Source organism: Eptesicus fuscus, chromosome 2, assembly GCF_027574615.1.
Source record: "Eptesicus fuscus isolate TK198812 chromosome 2, DD_ASM_mEF_20220401, whole genome shotgun sequence".
Taxonomy (NCBI): Eukaryota; Metazoa; Chordata; class Mammalia; order Chiroptera; family Vespertilionidae; genus Eptesicus; species Eptesicus fuscus.
In genome coordinates this window covers 93,706,474-93,731,850 of record NC_072474.1, presented here as the reverse complement: position 1 = coordinate 93,731,850, position 25,377 = coordinate 93,706,474, and the positions used below count along the sequence as shown (strand labels likewise).

General features: G+C 39.4%; 1 protein-coding gene across 4 annotated transcripts in view; it reads left to right on the top strand.

The window, feature by feature from the left end:
- Positions 1-25,377, top strand: part of KLHL5 (kelch like family member 5) — an 82,556-nt gene that overhangs the window by 52,515 nt on the left and 4,664 nt on the right. For all 4 annotated transcript variants that reach the window (XM_054729512.1, XM_054729501.1, XM_028143670.2 and 1 more), the window contains 5 exons: positions 8,143-8,329; positions 15,191-15,415; positions 16,339-16,501; positions 21,063-21,275; positions 23,340-23,511. In XM_054729512.1, coding sequence (XP_054585487.1) covers positions 8,143-8,329; positions 15,191-15,415; positions 16,339-16,501; positions 21,063-21,275; positions 23,340-23,511 — 960 coding nt within the window. The remainder of the gene's footprint in view (positions 1-8,142; positions 8,330-15,190; positions 15,416-16,338; positions 16,502-21,062; positions 21,276-23,339; positions 23,512-25,377) is intronic.

The following is a 25,377-nucleotide window of genomic DNA, read 5'->3' as shown; positions in this document are numbered from 1 at the left end:
GGGAGGGCAGTTGGGGGTGACCAGGCCTGTAGGGGAGGACAGTTGGAGGGGACCCAGGCCTGCAGGGGAGGGCAGTTGGGGGGGTCAGGCCTGCAGGGGAGGGCAGTTGGGGGGGGCAGGGGAGGGCTGTTGGGGGGGTCAGGCCTGCAGGGGAGGACAGTTAGGGGTGACCAGGCTGGCAGAGGAGGGCAATTAGGGGCAATCGGGCCAACAGGGGAGCAGTTAGGCATTGATCAGGCTGGCAGGGGAGTGGTTAGGAGGTAATCAGGCAGGCAGGCAGGAGAGCAGTTGGGTGCCAGCAGTCCTGGAATGTGAGAGGGATGTCCGAGATTGGAGAGGGTGCAGGCTGGGCTGAGGGACACACACACACCCCCATGCACAAATTTCATGCACCGGACCTCTAGTAGTTAATAATACTGTAGTGTATATTTGATCATTGCTAAGCAAAGAGCTCTAAAAAGCTCTTCTTGCAATGGGCATAGACAACAGTGTGGTGATGGCCAGAGGAAAGGGGCAAGGCTGGCTGGAGAGGTCTAAGGCGGGGAGGGAAATGGGGACATCTGTAATAGTGTCAACAATAAAAATAAATAACCAAAAAGTTCTTCTTGCAAGAAAAAAGAAAAGTGTCACTGTAGTGGTCATTTTGTAATATATACATATATCAAATCATTATATTCTAAAGCTAATGTGTTATGTCAATTATATCTCAATAAAAAATTTAAAGGATACAAAAGCATGACAATTATTTAAACTGTCCGATATCTATCAAATAACAAATGACTAATGTTTTTAAAAATAGCCATTAGGTCCAGTTACCTTAGAATTTACTTCTGTGAATAGTTTCTTTCTCAATGGGGTTTTACCTTACTAGGTTAATATGAAATGCTCTATTTAACCTAGCTAGAAGGGGTTCAACTTACATAGAGTAATTTTATTGTAGTATCTCCCAGTAGATCCTTAAAATCATATAGGAAATAATATATATAATTGTAATTCTCTGCCAAATAATCATTTTAGTGTGACCTTTTCAAAAACTCTTAATAATCCAGAAGACAAGTGCTTGAGGTCATTTTATTTTACCTTTGAAAATATTCCAAATTTTTCTATTTGATCAAATTTTAAAGCATTTAAATACAAATACTAGGGCTTATATACATTATTTAAAAGATATTGACACCTAAATTCTTAATGTCCCCAATGTATAGCCTGTACTGCAAGTATCTTGGCTTTCACAAGTTGGTTCTTAATTCTCACTGTTGTTTTTTACTAAAAGTCAAAAATATAAAATGAGTTTGTATTTATTTTGCAAGTTTTTTAATACCACAACATTTTTTAAAGCCTGTAGAGTTCATAAATCATTCACATTTTATTTTGGAGGGAGGACAGTTTTCAAGAAATAATCATATGTCGAACAAGTATATGAGTAAAGATAAAAGTTTACAAATTGAAAATATTTCTTCTATTTTATAAATGCTTTCATTTTAATAATTTGCCATGCTTTTATGGCAGAGAAGACACATGGTATTCACCTAAAATGCAGAGTATACCTGAGTCTGTATTTTGTAGTTCTCTCTCAGTGCCTTCTGAAAGATTTTCCAGATCATATCTGGTACCTCCCATTTGATTAATCTGATATGTGAATTAATAGCTTCATATTTTCTTCTATTACTTTTATTTCTCTACAGAAATATAATTAATCCCTTTGGGAGGAAAAAATATAATTAATCCCATCCTATATAATAAAAGGCTAATATGCAAATCGACCAAACGGCAGAACGACCAATCGCTATGACACACACTGACCACCAGAATGCAGGAGCTGCCCCCTGGTGGTCAGTGAACTTCCATGGGGGAGCGCTGCTCAGCCAGAAGCCAGGCTCATGGCTGGCAAGTGCAACAGCGGTGGCGGGAGCCTCTTCTGCTTCCGTAGCAGCGCTAAGAATCTCCCACTAAGCCAGCAGTCGGACATTCCCTGAGGGCTCCTGGATCGCAAAAGGGCGCATGTCAGGCTGAGGGACCCCCCCGCCGAGTGCACAAATTTCATGCACTGGGCCTCTAGTCCTATCTAATAAAGAAAGAATATGCTAATTGACCATCACACCCTCACAAAGATGGTGGCACCCACAGCTAATAAGGAGGGAATATGCTAATTGCTTGCCATGCCCTCAAAGGTGGCAGCGCCCACAGCCACAAGATGGCGGCGCCCATTCCCCTCAGCCCAGCTGGGGCAGCAGGCACGCAGGGCAAGGGCGGGCCTGCCCCCAGGTGGGTCTGGCCACTCCACACACTTGCCTCTGGAGTCCCCCAATTCCCTCAGCCTCCCAGCCTCCCAGGGCCAGCCCGAGGCACAGGCAAGCCTCAATGGCGGCTACCCAGCCACCCAGGGCCGCCTGAGGCTCAGGTAACCAGGGCCTCCCGAGGCTTGCGCTGCCAGCAGTGGCAGAAGCAGAGGTGTGATGGGGGCGTCGCCTTCCCCTGATCGCCAGGTCACCTCCCACCCCTGAGGGTTCCCAGACTGTGAGAGGGGGCAGGCCAGGCTGAGGGACCCCCCTCCAGTGTATGAATTTTCATGCATCGGGCCTCTAATTTATTCATAATTTATAGCATGCTAAGAAACATATTTTACTTAAAATTGCAGTAACTATTAAGTCTCTCAAGAATACTTTCTACAATTTTTTTCACATTTATTTTTATTTAGAAAGGACTAAAGTAATTATTTATAACAGAAGTAATATAAACATTAAGATTAATATAAATGAGCCAACTCAGTACATATTCATTACTGGTTTCTGGAGCAAGTATAACTATTTTGTGTGCACAGAAGAAATATGGAATAATTAGTACCAAAATGCATACTCTAACATAGGTCCTGAGATGTCCAACTTTGGGTTTTTGGCCTTTAGTGTGCTGTTCCCTGTTTCCAAATGTCACAAACTTTCTTACAGCAACTTTTGTTAGAAGCTTCCTCTTCTTCCTTTATCAAAATATGAACATATTCTCAACATTATTAGTCATTACAGAAATGCAAAGTAAAACCACATTTCCCACTCACTCAAATGTCTAAAATAAAAGGAGATGGTCACATTTGTTGGTGAGAATGTGAAGAAACAGGAACTCTTATTTATTGCTGATGGGAATATAAAATGATGCAGCCACCTTGGAAAACAGTTTGGCAGTTTCTTAAAACATTAACATAAATTTACCATATGACCCTGCAATTCTATTCTTAGATATCTACTCAAGAGAAATGAAAACAAATACTTACATGAAGACTTGCACACAAATGTTCTTAACAGCTTTGTTCATAATGGCCAAAATCGGGAAACAACCTAAGTGTCCATTAGCTGGTGAACAGATAGACAAAATGTGGCATATCCATACAATGGAATATTATCCTACCTAATAAAAGAGTAATATGCAAATTAACCCTAACTCCGCTACACCCACAAGCCACACCCATCAGCCAATCAGGAGCAGATATGCAAATAAACCCAACCAAGATGGCTACAGCCACAGAGAGCAAGGTTTCCCAGGCAACGGAGGAAGCCAGGCTTTCCGCCTGCCCTTGCAGGCCTAAGCCTTCACTCAAGCTACAAAGTTCCAATTATAGAAGGTAAACAAATCCAAACAGAAATGACGGCAGCCACAGAGCTGGAGAGAGCAGGCCAGGGTTGCCCCCAGCAATGGAGGAAGCCAAGCTTTCCACCTGCCCTGGCTGGCCCAGGCCTCCACTCCAGGCTACAAAGTTTCAATTATAGAAGGTGAATTAACCCCAACAGAAATAGCTGCCGGCCACGGCCACGGCGCGAGCAGGAGGCTTGGCTCTGCTCCAGGCTACAAAGTTTCAATTGTAGAAGGTAAATAAATTCCAGATACCAGGGCCTCCGTTTGGGTCGCCAGGGGGCGTGGCTGGCCTGCAAACCACCACAGGCCCCTTGCTCAGGCTGCCCCATGCTCCAAGGGAACCCCCATCCTGATCCGGGACACCCTTCAGGGCAAACCAGCTGACCCCCACCCCTGTACCAGGCCTCTATCCTATCTAATAAGAGAGTAATATGCAGATTGACCATCACTCCAACACACAATATGGCTGCCCCCCTGTGGTCAAAGATCCTGCCCCCATGTGGACACAAGATGGCCACCACAAGATGGCTAGCAGGGGAGGGCAGTTGGGAGGCACCAGGCCTGCAAGGGAGGGCAGTTGAGAGGGACCAGGCCTGCAAGGGAGGGCAGTTGGAGGCGATCAACCCTGCAGGGGAGGGCAGTTAGGGGTGACCAGGCCGGCAGAGGAGGGAAGTTGGGGGCAAACAGGCTGGCAGGGGAGCAGTTAGGCATCAATCAGGCTGGCAGAGAAGTGGTTAGGGGGTGATCAGGCTGGCAGGCAGAAGCGGTTAGGGGCAATCAGGAAGGCAGGCAGGCGAGCAGTTGGGAACCAGCAGTCCTGGATTGTGAGAGGATGTCCGACTGCCCAGTGGGATCGGGCCTAAACGGGCAGTCGGTCATCCCTCGAGGGGTCCCAGTTTGGAGAGGGTACAGGCTGGGCTGAGGGACACCCCCCCTCCGTGCACGAATTTCGTGCACCGGGCCTCTAGTTCAACTATAAAAAGAAATGAAGTACTGATACATGCTATACATGGATGGACCTAAAAAATAAGCTAATAAATGTTTTAAAAAGCAAGACATAAGAGATCACATATTGTATGATTCTGTTTACATAAGACATCTAAAAAAGCAAATCTATTAAGACAGTTTGGTGCCTGGGACAGGAGATGGAAACAGAGATTAAGAGTAAATAGGCCACCAAACCAGTATTATATGAAATGCTGAAGGGTATTCTCTAAGAAGATGAGGAAGAAGAAAAAGGTAAAGATAAAAAATTATGAACAACAACGTGACAACAAATACCTATCTATCAAGTGAATCTAAAAATCAAATGAATAAAAAATCTGATGAACAGAACAGACTGGTGAATGTAATAGAATCAGGGGCATGGAAATGGAGCAAACTGACAATTCTTGGGGGGAAGGGGCGGAAAGAGATGGGACAATGATCTTATATGCATGTATGCAGTACCCATGGACACGGGTGGCGAGGGGGTGGGGTGGGAACTGGGTGGAGGGGAGCTATGAGGGGAAAAAAGAGGGACATCTGTAATAATTTGAACAATAAAGATTTTTTTAAAATAGCGTATTTTCCAGTGTATAAGATGACTTTTTAACCCAGGAAAATCTTCTATATGCCCAGTCATCTTATACACCAGAAAATACGGTAATTTAAAAAAGAGTAAATAGGCATGATCTAATTGAGGTGATGAAAAAGTTCCTTCCAAAACTGTTTTAAGTTAATGGTTGCACAACTTGGTAAATTTGCTAAAAACCACTGAATTATATACTTGAAATGGTGCATTATGTGATGTGTAAAATACACCTTATCTTATCAAATGCAATCCTAGGTAGTGGTTGGCAAACTCATTAGTCAACAGAGCCAAATATCAGCAGTACAATGATTGAAATTTCTTTTGAGAGCCACATTTTTTAAACTTAAACTATATAGGTAGGTACATTGTTATTAACTTAATTAGGGTACTCCTAAGCTGGCCTTTGCTAAAAACTCAAGGGGACAAAGAGCAGCATGTGGCTCGCGAGCCGCAGTTTGCCGACCACTGCTATAGGGTATCAAAAGGAAGACCAGGAAGGTCTTTTTTGAGGAATACAAGAACTGTTGAGGTTCAGGAAATCTGTTGCAGTAATTATTAATTGCATTAATAACATAAAGGAGAAAAAGCCATATGATCATATCAGTAGATGTGTAAAGGGTATTTGAGGAAAATTTTAGCAATCATTCTTAATATTAAAACTTTAAAGTAGAAAGGTAGAAAAGAAAACAACCTAGATATACTAGTAATATAAGGTGAGTTACTAAATGCTATAGCAACTATTATCCTAAATAGTGAGACACTAAAGCAATATCAATTCAAACCAGGAACAAAAATACTCTATATTGTTCAATGTCATTATTCATCAGAGAAATGCAAATTAAAACCACAATGCGATATCACCTTACACCTGTCAGAATGGCTATCATCAATAATTCAGCAAACAGGTGTTGGCCAGGATGTGGTGAAAAGGGAACCGTCCTGCACTGTTGATGAGAATGCAGATTGGTGCAGCCACTGAGGAAAGCATATGGAGTTACCTCAAAACATTAAAAATGAAACAGACTTCTGGGAATTTATCTGAAGAAACCCAAAACACTGATTTGAAAGAATATATGCGCCCCTGTGTTCACTGCAGCATTATTTACAATAGCCAAGATTTGGAAGCAGCTCAAGCGTCTATCAGTAGATGAGTGGATAAAAAGGCTGTGGTACATTTACACAATTAAACACTACTTGGCTGTAAAAAAGAAGGAGGAGGAGAGGAGGAAGAGGAAGAAATTGCCTGGCCGGTAGTTCAGCTGGTTGAGTGTCATTCTGTACACCAAAAGGTGGTGAGTTCAGCCCTAACCAGTTTGGCTCAGTGGATAGAGCGTCGGCCTAAGGACTGAAAGGTCCCAGGTTCGATTCTGGTCAAGGGCATGTACCTTGGTTGCGGGCACATCCCCAGTAGGAGGTGTGCAGGAGGCAGCTGATCGATGTTCCTCTCTCATCGATGTTTCTAACTCTCTATCTCTCTCCCTTCCTCCCTGTAAAAAAATCAATAATATATATATTTTAAAAATGTGTTTGGGTTCAATTCCCAATCAGGGCACAAACTCAGGTTGCAGGTTCAATCTCTGGGTATGTATAGGAGGCAACCATTCGATATTTCTCTCTTCCTTCCTCTCTCACAAAATCAATAAAAGCATATCCTAAAGTGAGGATTTAAAAAACAAACAAACAAACAACAAACAAAAAACAAGAAACAAGAAAAGAAGGAAATCTTACCCTTTGCGACAAGATTATGCTAAATGAAATAAGCCAGTCAGAGAAAGACAAGTACCATATGATTTCACTCATATGTGGCATCTAATGAACTAACAAGCAAAATAGAGACAACTCAAAAATAAAAAGCAGGCTGACAGCTGTGGAGGAGAGAGGGCTGGTGGGGGATGGAGGGATTGAGCAAAAGAGAAAAAAATTCATGGACATAGACAACAGTATGGTGATTGTCGGGGGAAGGGAAATGGGAGGAAATTAATAAATAAACTTAATGCAGTTTCTATTAGAATTCCAACAGGGTCAGATTGGTGGAGGGGAATTAGATAAATTTTTTCTCAAGTTTATATGGAAAGTAAAGACAACAATAGCCAAGAAAACTGTGAAATGAACAGTGAGGGTCGATTTATATCAGGTAATCAGACATGCTATAAAAACACAAAATATATGGTATTAGAATGGAAATAGATAAATCAGATCAATGGAACAGAATAAAGAATCAAAAAATAAATCTCATATATCCTGAGACTATTTATGAGAATGTAATATATGACCAAGGTTCAATTCAGTTGGAAATGACAGACGTTATTTAATAAATGGTGTTCATACAGAACTGGCTAGCCACCTGGAAGAAAAAAATATATTTCAACTCATACTCTGTTTAGAAATTCACTTTTTAAAAGGAAGGATATATGCATTTACATAAAACTACATAAGTAAAAAAGTAGGATTCAGTGACTCACAAAAGATTTTAATTATTTTAGAAACAGAGTTCTTTGCCTCTTAAGTTGGTAAGTTTATTTTTGCTGTTGTTTGAAGATTGTTTTGAGAGGACAGATAAATGCAGTTTAATTAGTCAACTTATAATTATTCCTCTTCAGTTAAAATGATTTATAATTAAGGAAGTAAAATTATTTATTTTAGAAAATCTGGAAAATATAGGAAAGTCGTGAAAAAAAATACTATTAAAAAAGCACCAGTTTCCCTACTACCCAGAGATAAACACTATTAAGATTTGAGAGCATAACATGTATACCTCACATATGTTTTTTTTCAATGAAATTTAAAATGTGAATCTTTTAAATGTTGCATTTTTTACTTAAAAATAGGTGTCCAGACTTGGATTTTTTTAAAGTGAGATATTTCCATTTGTGAACTATATAGTTTATTCTTTTACCCTTCCTATTTTCTTATTCATTCAGTTTACATATAACTTTTTTTTCTAGTTCCTTGCAGACATGGAAAATAATGCACTTTTTCGGGATGATATAGAATGTCAGAAACTAATTATGGAAGCAATGAAGTATCATTTATTACCAGAGAGACGACCCATGTTACAAAGTCCTCGGACAAAACCTAGGAAGTCAACTGTTGGTACATTATTTGCCGTTGGAGGAATGGATTCAACAAAAGGTATTAAACAATCTTTTATTTGTGGAAAAATGAATTTTAATTAGTAATAAATATGGCCAAGGATCTCTTTGGGAAAATGGCTGGCTCTAACATTGGGGTAGAAAAAGTACAAGATAAACCTAGAACATCTTGTAGAACGAGAAAGTAAGAAGTGCTCAAAGAATGATGGAGACAGAGCAAAGAACAGTTTCTAGGGGTTACCACTGTCCAATCTAGGATAATTTCAGCATCAAAAATATATAATGTAGTTAAAAGATTACAAACTATTAAATCAGTAAGTGTTCATGACCACACTGGTTCACATAAAGAAGGGTGAAGGGAAAGCTCCTCCTTATAATAGAATGCCAACTAATAAATGTGGAAGCCAAGATGGGATTAGGAAAATCACCACATGGCAACCACAGTAATAACTAATTCAGTCAAAAGTCATCAATGGATGCTGAGACTAGTAGGTGAAAGTTTAAGAACAGGATATTTAGTCTCAAAGGATCTCCCAGCCACTTTCTTATTAGTTACAAAGGGTAAAATAGTCTCTCTACAGTGGACAGACCTGGCACACCGCCTTAACCAAGTAACCAAAGGTCATATTGCCAGTAATGAGACTAACCAGCAGCATGTGCATTTTATAAGATGGGTAGAGAAGAACTCAGCTGCACCTCTGTGGTATTCTTGCAAAAAGTGTATAATTTGAATTTGTTCATAAGGAAAAGACAAACAAATTCATATTGAGGGGTATGCTACAAAATAACTTGTCTGTCGCTAGTATTCCAAAATATCAATGTCAAAAAATACAGAAGAGATTTAGGAATTGTTTCAGATTATGAGAGACTAAGGAGACATGACCCCTATATATACATATAATGCATCATCATCTTGGATTTTCTTTTGCTATAAAGGACATAACTGGGACTAATGACAAAGTCCAAATAAGGTCTGTAGATTAGATAACAGCATTATATAAATGTTAATTTCCAGATTTTGGTGATTGTTTTATGGTTTTATAAGAGAATTTCTTGTTTTGATGAAGATATACTGATGTACTTAGAGGTACAGGGGCATCATTTCTGCAATTTGCTCTTACACAGTTCGGGGAGAAAACATACACACATAGAAAGAAAGTATAGTAAAACAAACGTTTGGGAAATCTGGCACAAGGACATCTGGGAATTCTTTGGATCATCCTTGCAGCAGTTGTTATTAATAGTCATAGTGATAGACAAACACCATATATACTGCCTCCCCGGTGCCAGGTATTGTGCTAGGAGCTTTCTCTGTATTATCCTGCAGTACACATTAATCTCTTCCTCTGAATTCTGGCCGTCTGCAATCCCCTGACAATGCGGTCTCTGACTGTGGTTACCTCTCTGGTCTCAGCTCATTCTACTTCTTCCCTCCCCCCTTCTGCCCAGTCCCATTGGCCTCCTTGTCCAGCTAAGTGCCAAATTATCCCATGTTTGGATTACTGCATTAGCTATTTCCTCTCATGGATGCTCTGTGCCTTGATACCGGGGTGCCTAGCAGAAATTACTCACTCAGATCACCTTTCAAATGTCAATTTACCAAAGGGGACTTTCCTGAGCATTCAGTACAACCTCTTACCCATCACTTTCTAATACTTTGCTTACCACTTTCTATCTCTTTAGTCTGCTTCATGTTTCTTCATAGCAGCTGATACATTTGTTTATGGTCTGTCTACCTCTTCTCCCCAGGTAAGCTCCAGAACAGCAAGGATTTTGTTGTGTTCGCTAATACATTCCCAGAGCCTAGAACAGTGCCTTGCACATAAACAGCATCAATAAGTATTTGTCTAATGAATGAAGGTTGTCCTCCGCCACCTCTTGAATTACTTATATGGCAGCTACCACACTTGATGCATTAACCATGTCTAAAGGTTTCTCTTCTATGTAACATCTCTAAGGAATACAAAAATATGAGCTCTGATAGAAAGTCTTATGTTGTTATTTAACTTTTAGGTTTATGGAAACAAAGATCAATATAGATACAAATATATAGGTACTATTCCATATAACATATAGCAAAGTGCTATATATGTACAGATGCTTAAGTTCTAAATAGAGGCTTGATGGCAACATAGTATAGAAATACATAAAGTAAGATAACTGATTAGAGTTATAGTATAAGTATTTGAAAATTTTTGTAGAGCTCTACAGTCCACATAATCAGTCTTCAAATACTGAGTATTAAATATCTACTATGCCCCAGTTGGTTTTTTTCAGTGGATAGAGCATCAGCCTGCAGACTGAAGGTTCCTGGGTTCAGTTCCAGTCAAGGACACATGCCTGGGTTGTGGACTCAATCCCCAGTGTGGGGCGTGCAGGAGGCAGCCAATCAATGATTCTCTCTCATCATTGATGTTTTTATCTCTCTCTCCCTTCCCTTCCTCTCTGAAATCAATAAAAATATACTAAAAATAAGTGTATATGTATATATATTCCTAGCACTGCTTGTTCCCCTCCATCTTTCCCTCTCTTTTTCAAGCCTTTACCTGTTATCTCTTTATTAATTACTAGTGGCCCGGTGCATGAAATTCGTGCACGGAGGGTGGGGGTGTTCCTCAGCCTAGCCTGCACCCTCTCCAATCTGGGACCCCTCAAAGGATGTCCTACTGCTGGTTTACAGGGATCGGGCCTAAACCAGCAGTCGGACATCCCTCTCACAATCCGGGACTGCTGGCTCCAGCCGCTCACCTGCCTGCCTGCCTGCCTGCCTGCCTGCCTGCCTGATTGCCCCTAACCACTCTGCCTCCCAGCCTGCTCGCCCCCAAATGCCGCCCCCCGCCAGCCAGATCACCCCCAACTGTTCCCCCCCCCCCATGCCAGCCTGCTCACCCCCAACTGCCCCCACTGCTGGCCTGCTCACCCCCACCCTCCCTCCCCACTAGCCTGCTCACCCCCAACTGCCCCCCTGCTGGCCTGCTCACTCCAAACTGCCCCCCCCTGCTGTCCTGATCGCCTCCAACTGACCCCCAATGATGGCCTGCTCACCCCCAACTGGCCCCCCTGCTGGTCTGCTTACCCCCAACAGTCTCTGCCATCCCATCCTGGCCTGATCACCAACCCGGCAACCCAAGGTCCCAGCCCCTCCTTTTTTCCTTTTTCTTTTTCTTTCTTCTTTTTTTTTTTTTTAAGCGCCTCCTTGAGCGGAGGCCAGGGCCAGCTGGAAGCAAGTATCTAGGATTTATTTACCTTCTATAATTGAAACTTTGTAGCCTTGAGTGGAGGCCAGGGCCAGCCAGGGCAGGAAGCTTGGCTTCCTCCATTGCCGGGGGCAACCCAAGCCTTCTGCTCAGCTCCAGCTCCGTGGCTGCCACCATTTTTGTTGGGATTTATTTATCTTCTATAATTGAAACTTTGTAGCCTTGAGCGGAGTCCAGGGCCAGCCAGGGCAGGAAGCTTGGCTTCCTCCATCTCTGGTGGCAACCCAAGCCTCCTGCTTGCTCTAGCTCCGTGGCCATCGCCATTTTTGTTGGGATTTATTTATCTTCTATAATTGAAACTTTGTAGCCTTGAGCGGAGGCCAGAGCCGGCCAGGGTGGGAAGCTTGGCTTCCTCCATTGCCGGGGCAACCCTAGCCTGCCCGCTCCAGCTCCATGGCCAGCTGCCATCTTGGTTGAGTTAATTTGCATACTTGCTCCTGATTGGCTGGTGGGCATGGCTTGTGGGTATAGTGGAGTGATGGTTAATTTGCATGTGTCTCTTTTATTAGTGTAGATGCTCTCTAACTTTATTTTATTCTTATAATTCTAGCTTGTATAAAATGTACTGTTTTATGTTCAACTTTCACCTCAAACTTTGTGTGTTCAAATCTTCTCTGACCATGTCTCCCAGACTTAAAAACTTGGATTCATAGTTCAGTGTTCCTCAGTGGACACCAACTCTGGTGTCTATTCATTTAAGGAGATAGACATTTATTGGAAAGCTATTGAGAAATAGGCAGGAGCTATATCCACTGTCCCTTCTTTATAAATCCTGCTTTCAATTTTAAATCCCAGGTGCAAGCAACCATTGACTACATTTAGCTCAGTCTGTAGTCCTAAACTTCCAAGGGCAAAGACAATGTATATCTGTCTTTTCAGCTTTCTGGGAGATGGGTTCCTGCCTGTCATCAAGGCTCATACATACCGTGTAAAATTCCCCAAGCATGAGAATGGGACTCAGATTCTAAGTACCCAGAGAAAACAATATATATCTACTGTCACCCCCCGCCCCCAGTCGCCAAGTGACTTCTTCCAAATGGGTCTTATTCTTCCACATTTCCATTGCTATCTTTCTAATTCCAGCTAGCCTCCTGTAAGCCCACATATTTTGGCCATGTTAATTTATGTTGTTCATGTGTGCCAGGCATTATTCTATATCATTTTATCTTCATAGCAACTTTCAGAGCTGAATATTATTATTAATCTCTTCTGTAGATAAGGATATGGAGAGAGAACTTCAAACAGTACTCTCTGCTTCGTTAACTCTTCTGTTAACATGCCATTTTCCTGCTCAAAAGCTCCAGCAATTTTCATTTCTTACCACAAAAAGTATAAATTTCGCTTTCTAGATTTCAAGGCTTACCGTAATCTGGCCCTTGTGGCTTGACCAACATTATTTCTGAGTTTTTCTTAATAATACTCTGGCCTTCCATCCTATTCAAGCTGTCTTCCTGGGCCTTACCTTATTCTTAATAAAGAAAAGCTGTTCACGTTAGTTGACTAGTAGTCTGCTCATTGGGTTCTTGATCCGTCATGTGTCTGTTTAGTATAGAGTCCAACAAATAAACTAGGAATGGTTCTAAAAAGCCACTAGGAAAATGTTATATATGTGCCTATTTTTAAAAGTTAATTCTTCCATATAAATTAGGGAAGTTCTAAACTTTTATGTAGAATTTTGCAGTTGTTGGGATTTTCTTATGCTTTGAGATATATATATTTAAGATATATGTTTCAGATAGTGTTTTAAGACTTTATGTAAGATTGTGTTTGATATTAGCAAAAGAATTTTTGTTACCAACTTATAAGACTCTGATACTGGTTAATGAACTAGATGTAAAAAATAAGTTAAAATCAAAATGAAATAAATATTTCTTAAATCCATTAGCAAGGAAAATACATTAACGAAGGAATAGTTTTAAGATCAAATTTAAAGTGGTGCATCAATTATACCGTTACATAAAATAATCTGAGTGTATGAGTAAAATCTCCTTATAGCTAAACATTACAAAGAAAGACTATTCAGCCCTAGTCGGTTTGGCTCAGTGGATAGAGCATCAGCCTGCGGACTGAAGGGTCCTGGGTTTGATTTCGGTCAAGGGCATGTACCTCAGTTGCAGGCTTTCCCTGGCCCAGGCCCTGGTTCAGGGCACATGCAGGAGGCAACCAATCGATGTGTTTCTCTCACATTGATATTTCTCTCTGTCCCTCTCTCTTTCACTCTCTTTAAAAATGAATGGGAAAATATCCTCAGGTGAAGATTTTAAAAAAAAGACTATTCAAATTCAAAAGTATTTTTGAACAGCTACTATGTATAAGGGAGTCTACTTTGTGGCTCTGTGAAAATATAGAGATGGAAAAAGACATGGTATTTATTTAAAATAACCTAAAATTTTTATAGAGTGAATAAAAAATAATAAAAACTATAATAATGAGAAAATTTTATAACATATGTAATAAAACTATTTCTAAATTTTAGGAGATTATCAATAATATTGGTGCTCTGATGATCTAATTGCAATAAATTCGTTAGGCTAAATGTTTGTCCTGACTGGTATCCTATAAGAATGGCACTGATTGCATGTTATATTAAAAGCTTAGAAGAGGGGAGTAAAGTAGACACTAACTAAACTTTGTACCTGAGGGGTGGGTTTTTTTAGAGGGGTGGGCTTTTTTCCCCCTTAACTCCACTGGTCTCACTTCATAAATAGAACATGAATTCTTTGACTCCTCCAATTCTTACACAAATGTAGACACCCATCAGATAGTTACTTCCTAAACTTCTCACACTCGGTTCCCAAAGTACATGATCCATATTTACGCTCTTGTCCTCCCTGGTTGCAATAGAATGTGTGTCCTCTCACTCCCCCTTGAAACCAGCCCCTCACCTGTGCTCTGATATTACCCTTTCCTGCCTCTCAGGATCCCGTAATCTCCTGTATCTTCAGCTTCTCTCCTTATAACGACATCCTTCCCATTACCTTTTAAACAAACTCAGGTTTTTCCAATTTTAAAAGCAAAGCAAGACAAAATCTCCTTCAACCCATCTCATAATTTCTATCTTTCTCTCCTCCCCTTTATAGCCAAACGTCTCCGAAGAATCATCTGTGTTCACTGTCTCCATTTCCTCACCTCCCAGTCCTCTTAACCACTCAAACAAAGGACTCTCCTTAAAGTCACCAGTAATACTGTTTAGTTTTCATCTTACTTGGCCCTCTCAGTAGCATCTGACACTGTTCATAGTCCTCCCTGCTATAAACTTTTTTCCCTTTGACTTCCATGACACTAAACATCCCTGGTTTTCCTCCCACTTCTAGCTAATGCTTCTCAGCCTTCTTTGACAAATAATTTTCTTTTACTTGATCTTTTAATACCAGAGCGTAATATATGCCCTGGAGAATAAATAGTAGGAGGTGTATGCCCTGGAGAATATAGTAGGAGATGTATGCCCTAGTGTATGCCCTGGAGAATATTAGCAGACAGGGTCAGAGATATAAGCAGGGATCAGATCATGCAGGTGCCTACTGGAATATAATAAAAGTATTATTGTCAATGCTAATTAAGTTATACTTTTATCTGTATAATGTCAAAAAATACTCAATCATGGTGAAATTTTTACTTACACAATTTTATGGATTACCATAAAGGAGCAACAAGCATTGAAAAGTACGATCTCCGCACCAATATGTGGACTCCTGTAGCAAATATGAACGGGAGGAGACTGCAGTTCGGTGTTGCCGTGTTAGATGACAAACTGTACGTGGTTGGAGGAAGAGATGGACTGAAGACTTTGAATACTGTAGAATGCTACAACCCCAAAACAAAGACTTGGAGTGTGATGCCTCCTATGTCCACACATAGGCACGGCCTTGGTGAGTATCACTGCAGATTTGTTCCTAAGTAGGATTAGGCCTCCACAGCATGTTTACATTCTGTACCAGGCAGAGCAAGACCAGTGTGGCAGCTGCAGAGTCAGAAGAGGTCGCCAAGCATTTCTTCACATGCTCTCTCTCATCTGAGGAGTAGGAGCAGAGAAAACAAGCATGTGCATAAATGTACATGTGCAACTAATACAAATAAAAGCATGAATATTTTAGTGTAGCATGATGGGCTGATGAGCCACCTTTTGACATGTGTATTTTGTGTTGACAATTAGTATTATCTAACCTAATTGAAATGCTTATTTAAACATATTTAGCATTATTGTGTTTTATTTATTAAGCACAAATGAGTAAAACCCAGAAAAATTTAAAGAGGCACAGAGAAGGCAATGATAGAGACTTTTTATTTTTGCATTCAATAATTCACTGTTGTTCCTCAAAATACTGCCTCTAAAACTTTTTTTAATATATTTTTAGACATTTATTTATTTATTTTTGTTAATCCTCATCCAAGGATATTTTTCCATTGATTTTTAGGTAGAGTGGAAGAGAGAGGGAAAGACAGAGAGAAAAACATCGATTGGTTGCCTCCTGCCCACACCTTGACCAGGGCCCGGGCCTGGGCAGAGCCTGCAACCAAGTTATGTGCCCTTGACCAGAATCAAACCCAGGAAGGACCCTTTGGTCCGCAGGCTGACGCTCTACCCACTGAGCCACGGGCGCTATAAAACTTTTAAGACCAGAGCTATAGTGCTGTTTCTCCCCCTCACTCACCCACCTGTCTACCAAGAAGAGCTGTGAGCAAACCAGATGTCTACATCATAAATTTTTGCTTAGTTAAATTTGCATGTTTAAGATTAATTGTACTTACATTTCAATTAAAACGTGATTTTTAAGCCATTCTTGTCTTGTAGGTGTGGCTGTATTGGAAGGTCCCATGTATGCAGTTGGAGGGCATGACGGCTGGAGCTATCTGAACACGGTGGAAAGATGGGACCCTCAGGCGCGCCAGTGGAATTTTGTTGCCACTATGTCCACTCCCAGGAGCACAGTAGGAGTGGCAGTACTAAGTGGCAAGTAAGAAAATATTTAAAGTTCTCTTTAAAACAATAAACTAAATTTATTAAGCTAGTAGAGACCCAGTGCATGAAATTTGTGCACTCAGGGGGGGTCCCTCAGCCTGGCCTGCACCCTCTGGCAGTCCAGAGCCCTCGGGGATGTCCGACTGCTGCAGAGGTGGGAGAGCCTCCCGCCACCGCCACTGTGCTCACCAGCCGTGAGCCCAGCTTCTGGCTGAGCAGCGTTCCCCCTGTGGGAGCGTACTGATCACCAGGGGGCAGCTCCTGCATTGAGCATCTACCCCCTGGTGGTCAGTGCACGTCATAGCGACTGGTTGTTCTACTGGTTGGTTAATTTGCATATTAGCCTTTTATTATATAGTATATCATGTCCAACTTAAGAATATGCATAAGTAAATCACAAAAGGGAAATACTTCGAGTGATGTAAACAAATTATTTAAATAGTATCTTTTATAAGAGTTCTGATATAAATATTTCAACAGTAAGTTGAAGTGTGCAGCCTTAGTGAAGAAAGTCCTGCTACCATTTAGATGCAGTGGTGCTTCACTCACCCCAAGAACAGTGTGTGCTCATTCATAAGCCAGTGTTTTTCTAAGCTTGCTTTAACAAAGTTGCAATGTTTTAACTATTTTTAATATGTTTTTTATTAATTTTAGAGAGAAAGGGAGAGGAGAGAGAGAGAATCATCAATGATGAGAGAGAATAATTGATCAGCTGCTTCCTGCACATGTCCTACCAGGGATCAAGTCGGCAACCTGAGCACATGCCCTGATGGGGAATCGAACCATGACCTCATGGTTCATAGGACCACACTCAACCACTGAGCCACTCTGTCTGGGCTGTTTTAACTATTTTGTTGGTGTCCATTTTCAGTATATATTCAGAATCTGAAAAAATAGAAACTATGTTTTTAGTTTTCAAAAAAGGTATGCAGTTGATTGAAAAAATAAATTATGCATCTTTACTCTACCACTCCTTTGTGATTTAGAACAAATCAGACAAGTCAGTCAGAAAAAGTTAAGAACCATATGATTTCACTCATATCTATAATAATAAAAGTATAATATGCTAATTAGACCAGACGGGTGCCTGCCGGCGGCCAGAGAGAAGCCCGGGTCCCAGGTGCCTGCGGGAAGCCAGTGCCAGCAGCCGGGGGAAGGAAGGCCTACTCTTGCACGAATTTCATGCATCAGGCCTCTAGTGTAGAATATAAAACTGAAACTCATGAACACAAGCAGCAGTGTGGTGGTTGCCAGAGGAAAGGAGGTGGGGAGAGAAGGGGGCCTAATATAAGGTGACAGGAAAAGATTTGACATTAGGTGGTGGGCACACAGTGCAATATACAGATCTTGTAGCATAGAAACCCACCCCTGAAACCTGTATGTTCACGCTGACCAATGTCACCCAATAAATTTAATAAAAAATTGGCAGGCTGGAGGGATCAATGGTGGAGAAACGGGGACATATGTAATACTTTCAAGAATAAAGATTTTTTAACAAAATAAAATAATTTTAAAACAAAAGAACAAATCATTTCTCCATGCCTCAATTTTTGTTTGCATTTTAATTTCTTTATTGATTAAGGTTTAATCTATAAAATGAAAAAGCTGGATAAACTACTGTTTTGTTATTTTAATTTATTTTGCAATGCTTCCTAATGCAAAATATAGTTGTTTCTTTAGGAAAGAGCTGTTTCAATGTCTTACGAGTTTCACTCTGAGAAAAATTTCAAACTGTTAAATTTTCCATTCTACCATGTTTGATGGAATGAAGCTTTATTTAGACTTTTAGTTGCTTGGCTACTTTTAAGCCACTGGCTGACAAATATTTTTGATAGTAGAATCTCTCTTTCAAATGAAATCTTATTAAAACCTCATTACTTAAGACAAATGGAGGTTCAAATTTACTCTAAGCTTATTTTAAATGTATTATAAGCTCGAGTTTATAATATTTATTTATTATAAATTTTAGTGTAGAAGACTAAAAGGCTGTTTAAAGAACACCCAGATTGTTTTGTTTTGGTAGTCCAAATGAAGAAAATCCTGATTCAAAAATAAGCTGAAAATAGTAACAGTTATTTTAACTACTAGAGCAATTTAATTGGAATCTCAGGAAACTTCAGTTAGATTTTTTCTAAGTTTAATCTCAAACAGTATCTACCAACCATTGACATTCTTTTTTAAAATTATTTTTATTGATTTGAAAGAGAGGGAGAAAGAGAGAGAGTTGCTTCTTGTATATGCCCTACCCATCCAGGGTCAACCATCGGCATTCTTGATCATAATTTTTAAAGTTAGTGAAGACCTAATTTTAAAAGTCGGGAAAGGCCTAAATCTTACATTTTAAAATATTTAGTATAAGACTGTCACAATTTGACATACTTTTTTTTTTTTTATTGTAATAGATACTGTCATGGGAAAGAAAGATGAATTCTGAATCTTGCACTTAATTAAGCCAGGTGATATTTTTGAAAATTAAAACTATTTTTTTAAACTTAAATTTCAAATGAACCATTTTGGGGACACCCTCAAGTCCTCCACAGAATCCTATTCTTAGAATACAGTTTGAAGACCATTGCTTGAGAGAATGATTCTTCACAAAGCGTTACCAATACAACTTAGCCCTTAATATTAGCATAGTATAAATGTTGTTTGTACATTTAATGTTTCCTAAAAACATCATTTTCTAAAAGAATGCAAATAGAGACAGAATTCATTATCCTCTCAAACATGTATACCATATTTACCATATGTAAAATACTGTTCAAAGTAATTTTAAAATGATCATTAATAATCTTCTGAGGCAGGGCTTCTAAATTTTACGGATGATGAAATTAGGCAGGCGGAAGTTAAATAATTTGTCCACAATCACAACTGGTAGTGATGAGTGGCAGAACCAGGATTCAAACCCAGAGAGTCTGGCCTCAGAGTTCACTACAGCCCTTTTCACAGTGAAGATCCATGAATTCATTGTGCAGAGGGTAAGGTGCCTTGAAGCCTCTTGTACTCTGTGTGCGTGTGCGTGTGCGTGTGTGTGTGTGTGTGTGTGTGTGTATACATGTATTTTTAATTGTTGATATTTTCTACTTATTGATGTCTTCTAATATTCTGTGATAAATATTTAGATAATTATTCTATCAACTACTGGTTAAAGATTGGAATAGTTTAATATTAAGAACAGTGACACACAAAAAAGTAGTACTTCACAGATTACAAATTTTAACAGATTAAATTTTCAAATAACTTGAAATTTCCGTATTATAATATGGCTTAAACTTACAACTTATAACAATTACTACAACCTTATGTTGCTGTTTAAAATAGGATCATCTCATTTAAAACTAGATTGAGTGACATAGTGAACTTTAAATTATAGATTAAAATTATGAAATCTGTCTTTAAAATATGTGTATTATCCAAATGTAAATACTTAGAATTTTAATGGGCAGAAACTTGGTACAGTTCAAATATTATTTCTTGAAAATAAAAATATAGTTAAATGTTTACTAAGGCCTCTATAAGGTAAAAATGCATGACCTTTAATAGTAGCAATGAACTGAATTTATTACTCTTCTTTTGTTTTTAATCCTCACCCAAGGTTATGTTTTTATTGATTTGAGAGAGAAAGGAAGGTGGGGGGAGAGAGACAGAGAAACATAGATGTGAGAGAGAAACATGGATTGGTTGCCTCATACATGCCCCGACTAGTGATCAATCCTGCAAACTTTTGGTGAATGGGATGATGCTCCAACCAACTGAGCCACCTGGTCAGGGCATGAATTTATTACTCTTTCTTTAAAAAAACAATAGAAAAATATCTATGAAGAACTACAAGTAAATAATAAGTACAAGAAGAGTTTGTGCCTAATAAAAATATTAAAATGTTCAAATATTTAAAACATTTGAGCCCTACCTGGTTTGGCTCAGTGGATAGAGCATCAGCCTGCGGACTGAAGGGTCCCAGGTTCAATTCCGGTCAAGGGCACATACCCAGGGTTGCGGGCTCAATCCCCAGTGGGGTCATGCAGGAGGCAGCCAATCAATGACTCTGTCATCATTGATGTTTCTGTCTCTCTCACCCTCTTCCTTCCTCTCTGAAATCAATAAAAGTATATTTTAAAAATAAATAAAACATTTGATACATATTTAGAGTAAAAGTCTTTCAAATAAGTACTGTATCTTAATTGAAAATGAATTAAAGTTGACCAAGGCAGCATTTATATACCATATTTTCTATATTCTAAGACACATTTTAACGTCTCTAAAAATGCAGTGCATCTTACAGCCAAAGGCAGCAAGATGGCAGCTGTGAAACAGTTGTCATTGCTTTCACGTGAGTTTGGTATTCTTTTATATATATACTTAGTGATATCTGATATATCCAGATATATACATATGTCATTTAATTGGTAACATATCATGTTTCTAATGGAACATAAATTGACAGTGTGTCTTGTATTCAATGGCACCTTAAGTTAATAGAAATACCCTAAGACTAACCTCTCTGACTTCAGTGTAGCACTGTTTCTTACTTACCATCCTGTTTGTTCTTTTTACAGACTTTATGCAGTTGGTGGTCGGGATGGAAGTTCTTGTCTCAAGTCAGTAGAATGTTTTGATCCTCATACTAATAAGTGGACACTCTGTGCACAAATGTCTAAAAGGAGAGGGGGAGTAGGCGTAACCACCTGGAATGGATTGCTGTATGCTATCGGAGGGCACGATGCTCCCGCTTCCAACTTGACCTCCAGACTCTCAGACTGTGTGGAGAGGTAATTTCTTGTGCAGGAAAACTAGGAATAAAAAAGAATGCTTTATGCCTCAGACACTTTCAGAAAAATTAACAATTCTTTATTGAGCAGCCACCACATGCAATTTTCCTTAGGAGCTTTGTAAATATTGGGTTGTCTGCTCTGCCATCTCTCAGTCTGCATCCTAACCGCCTCCTCAGATTCTTGTCTTATAACTGCCTGCTTCAACTTTACCTTAGAATTGATTATATAATTTATTAATTGAATCGTAGGAAAAACGTTTGTTGTATACCATTTTGTACTAGACACTGTAACTAATAAAAAGAAAAGGAGCTCAGTGAATTTCAGAGATAATTAATTAGGGGCTAGAGCAGTAGTTCCCAACTTGGGGCACATGCCCTACAGGGGAGCAATTTGATTTTTAAGGGGGTCAATTCAAGAATAAGTTATTAACAGTGAATTTTTTGCATTTCTTATGGTTCTAGGGGCCTCATATACAGTATATGAATATATATTGTGACATATTTATGCATTTCAGTTCTCTGTTATATGTTTTGAAACTTTATTTGCTATTTTTTCATATCACTTCATATTATTATTTTTTAACAATTTCTTAGTGATTTCTTCCTCAGTACTTTAACTGTCCTTTTGTTCTTTTATTTTTCTCTTTCATGGATGCCATGTTCTTTGGAAGCTTGTTTAGACCAAGTTAATGGCCTTTAGGCTTCCTCCACGTGAATAAGAGTTCACTTTTTGAATAATAAGAATTATATGTCATGGGGTGGGGGGGGGGGGCATCAGGATTTTAGAGATGCTTAGGTTGGGCATGGCCAAAAAAAGGTTGGGAACCACTGGGCTAGAGGCTAATTAAGAAGTGAAAAGGAATGGGGTATTTCTAACACATTTTGATATAAAATAAAATATTATATAATAATAAAAGGCTCATGAGGCGTAGAAGCTTTAACAAGTCATCCAAACTGGCCTCATGAAACTCAAGTGTGGGGCCAGGTAAAGAGCCTACCATCAGTGGAGGATTTGGATAGTAGTTCAGGCCCCATCTGTTATGTTCAGTCAAGTTCAAGGAATGGAGCAATTGAGTGGGTTTGGGAGATAGAGTCAACAGGAGCATGTATGAGCACTCCAGTGCAGAGAGGTATATGACTCATTCAGAAACTGAAAGGCAGCTACTGTAGCTGGAGAACAGAGTGATGCAGAGAGTGGCAGGAGAGAAGGGAGAGTGGAGTGGAGGTAGGGGCAGGTCATGTAAAGTATTGAGGCCTTTTTAAGAATTTTGGATCTTTAAAGAGAAATGGGAAGTTAATACATATGTGCATGTTACTTAGTAAATTATAAATAACTAAACGAAGAATAAAAAGTGAAATGTAGGTTTGTTGGTGACAATGATTGTTTTCTGTGAAATAATAAGCAGAGTTGGCTGGTGTTTTTCTTGAGAAAGCAGGAATGTTACGCCTGCATTTCACCTGTATTGGGGAGAGACTAATTCAGACTACCCGTGTTGCATGTTGTAATTTAGGAGAGGAATGTGGAAGTTTTTATACACTTTGCTTCATAAATTACCGCAGGCTCAATGTTGTATTGCACCCAGTAAAAAGTTGTTCATTGAGATAAGGGGTATTAGAGCAATGTAAGTCATCTTAGCATGTATATGCTCTTAGATAGGCAGCTTTAGGCAATTCTAGTAAACATACTTCATGAAAGGAAGAAGAAGGTCCAAAAATGGACAGCTACAATGATTGAGGCGGTGAGTCATCATATATATATCTTCACATACTGATTTCCTCAAATTTTCAGTAAGTAATCTAAAACCTTAAAGCAGTTTTCAATATTGACCTTGGCTCTTTTGAAAAGTTTTAAGTGGAATGCATCTGCTAAATGAATCTGTAATATTGTAAGTTAAAAGTTTTTAGGAAAGTATTGATATTCTATTGATATTCTCTAAACTATGTACAAATGCATTTTGTATAACAGATAATAAGACAAAAAGATAGGCTTAAAGAACAAAACTATTTTTACATAAAATATTGTGAGAACAATGTCAACTCCAGTTCTAAAATTTTCTTTCAGATATGATCCCAAAACAGATATGTGGACTGCAGTGGCATCTATGAGCATCAGCAGAGATGCGGTGGGGGTCTGTTTACTTGGAGATAAATTATATGCTGTTGGAGGGTATGATGGACAAACTTACCTTAATACAGTGGAGGCTTATGATCCCCAAACAAATGAGTGGACTCAGGTATGTCATTTCATTTTTCATTATTCCACTTATTCTGTGTTGTTTTTTAATTTTTTTATTTAATTATAGTTGGTATAGAGCAGGGGTCCTCAAACTACGGCCCGCGGGCCACATGCTGCCCGCCGAGGACATTTATCCGGCCCGCCGGATGTTTTTGCTGCCGCTGCCTGTCCTGCTTAGCAGCCGACTTAGCAGTGTGCATAGGAATTTGTTCATAGTTTTTTTTTTAAACTATAGTCTGGCCCTTCAACGGTCTGAGGGACAGTGAACTGGTGTTGTGGAGCGCAGGCGAGTGAATGACCACTGGAGCCCAGACCAAATTAAAATTTAGGGAGCCTTTATTAGCCAGCCTGGTGACCAGGCAACTGCTCTGCCATTCTCCACGCAGGGAGACCAGAGAGCAGCAGCAACCCTTTGTGTAGGACCGCTTTTAAGCACATTAACCACATCCGGTTTTTGCAGAACAAGTAACCCAAGACAAAACAGTTTTTCTCAAGCAACGTCAGGATCATGCCAATGACGATCATGTTATTCACAGGGTCATCCTGTTCTTCAGAAAGCTGACAGTGATCTATGAAAAAAGGCCTGCGTTCTGGGAAGGGGCCATGAGACCCTATCTCAAGGCCTGGCCTGGTGTCAGCACTGACATCTCTATCTGGGGCATAGTCCACAGCCTCAGTAGTGCTCAAAAATTCCCACTCTCTAACACTGGTCCCCTGTTTAAAAAGTTTGAGGACCCCTGGTATAGAGTCTTATTTTGGTTCTATTAGTTTCAGGTGTACAATATAGTGATTTGGCCTTGCAATGTGGTCACCCCACTAATTCTAGTAATCGTCTGTCACACCATGTAAATTTATCACAATATTATTGACTGTATTCCCTTTTCTTTTTCATCCATCTCCTCAACCCATCCCTTCTAATAACTAACCATTCTTTTGCTCTCTGTTTATCTGAGTCTGTTTTTGTTTTGTTTGTTTGCTTGTTTTGTTTTGTCTTTAGGTTCCACATATAAGTGAAATCATACAGTATTTGTCTTTCTCTGCCTCTAGATCAGCAGTCGCCAACCTTTCAGACCTCACCGCTGCTCTAAATTCACCTCTGTTGTCACAAATAGCAAGATTTCATTCTTTTTTATTGCTGCATAATATTCCAAAGTGTACATATATCCCACATCTTCCTTATCCATTCATCTATCAATAGACACTTAGGTTGCCTTCATATCTTGGTCATTGTAAATAATGCTGCAACAAACATAGGGCTGCATCTAACTTTTCAAATTAGTGTTCTTGGTTTTTCTTTATAATTATCCAGAAGTGGAATTGCTGGGTCATATGATATATCTATTTTTAGTTTTTTGAGGAATCTTCATACTGTTTCCATATGGCCTACATCAGTTTGCAGTCTCACCAACAGTGCACAATAATATATTTGATAAAGGGTTGATATCCAAAATATATAAGTAACTCATACAACTCAATAACAAAAAAATAAACAATCCATTAAAAAATGGGCAGAGGACATGAAAAGACACTTCTCCAAAGAAGACATACAGATAACCAACAGACATATGAAAAAATGCTCAACATCACTAATCATCAAGGAAATGCAAATCAAAATCACAATGAGAACCACCTTACACTAGTCAGAATGGCTATTATCAGAAAGTCAGCAAATAACATATGTTGGTGAGGATGCGGAGAAAAGGAAACCCTTGTGCACTTACTCTGTTTTTGTTAAAACAATTCTTTTAGTAAAACAGATCCTCTCGATTTTTTGAAGGCTTATGATCCCCAGACAAAAGAGTATCAAAATATATAGCCTGAACATGATAAAGTCGTCACTTAATTAAATATAAAAAACAAGAGG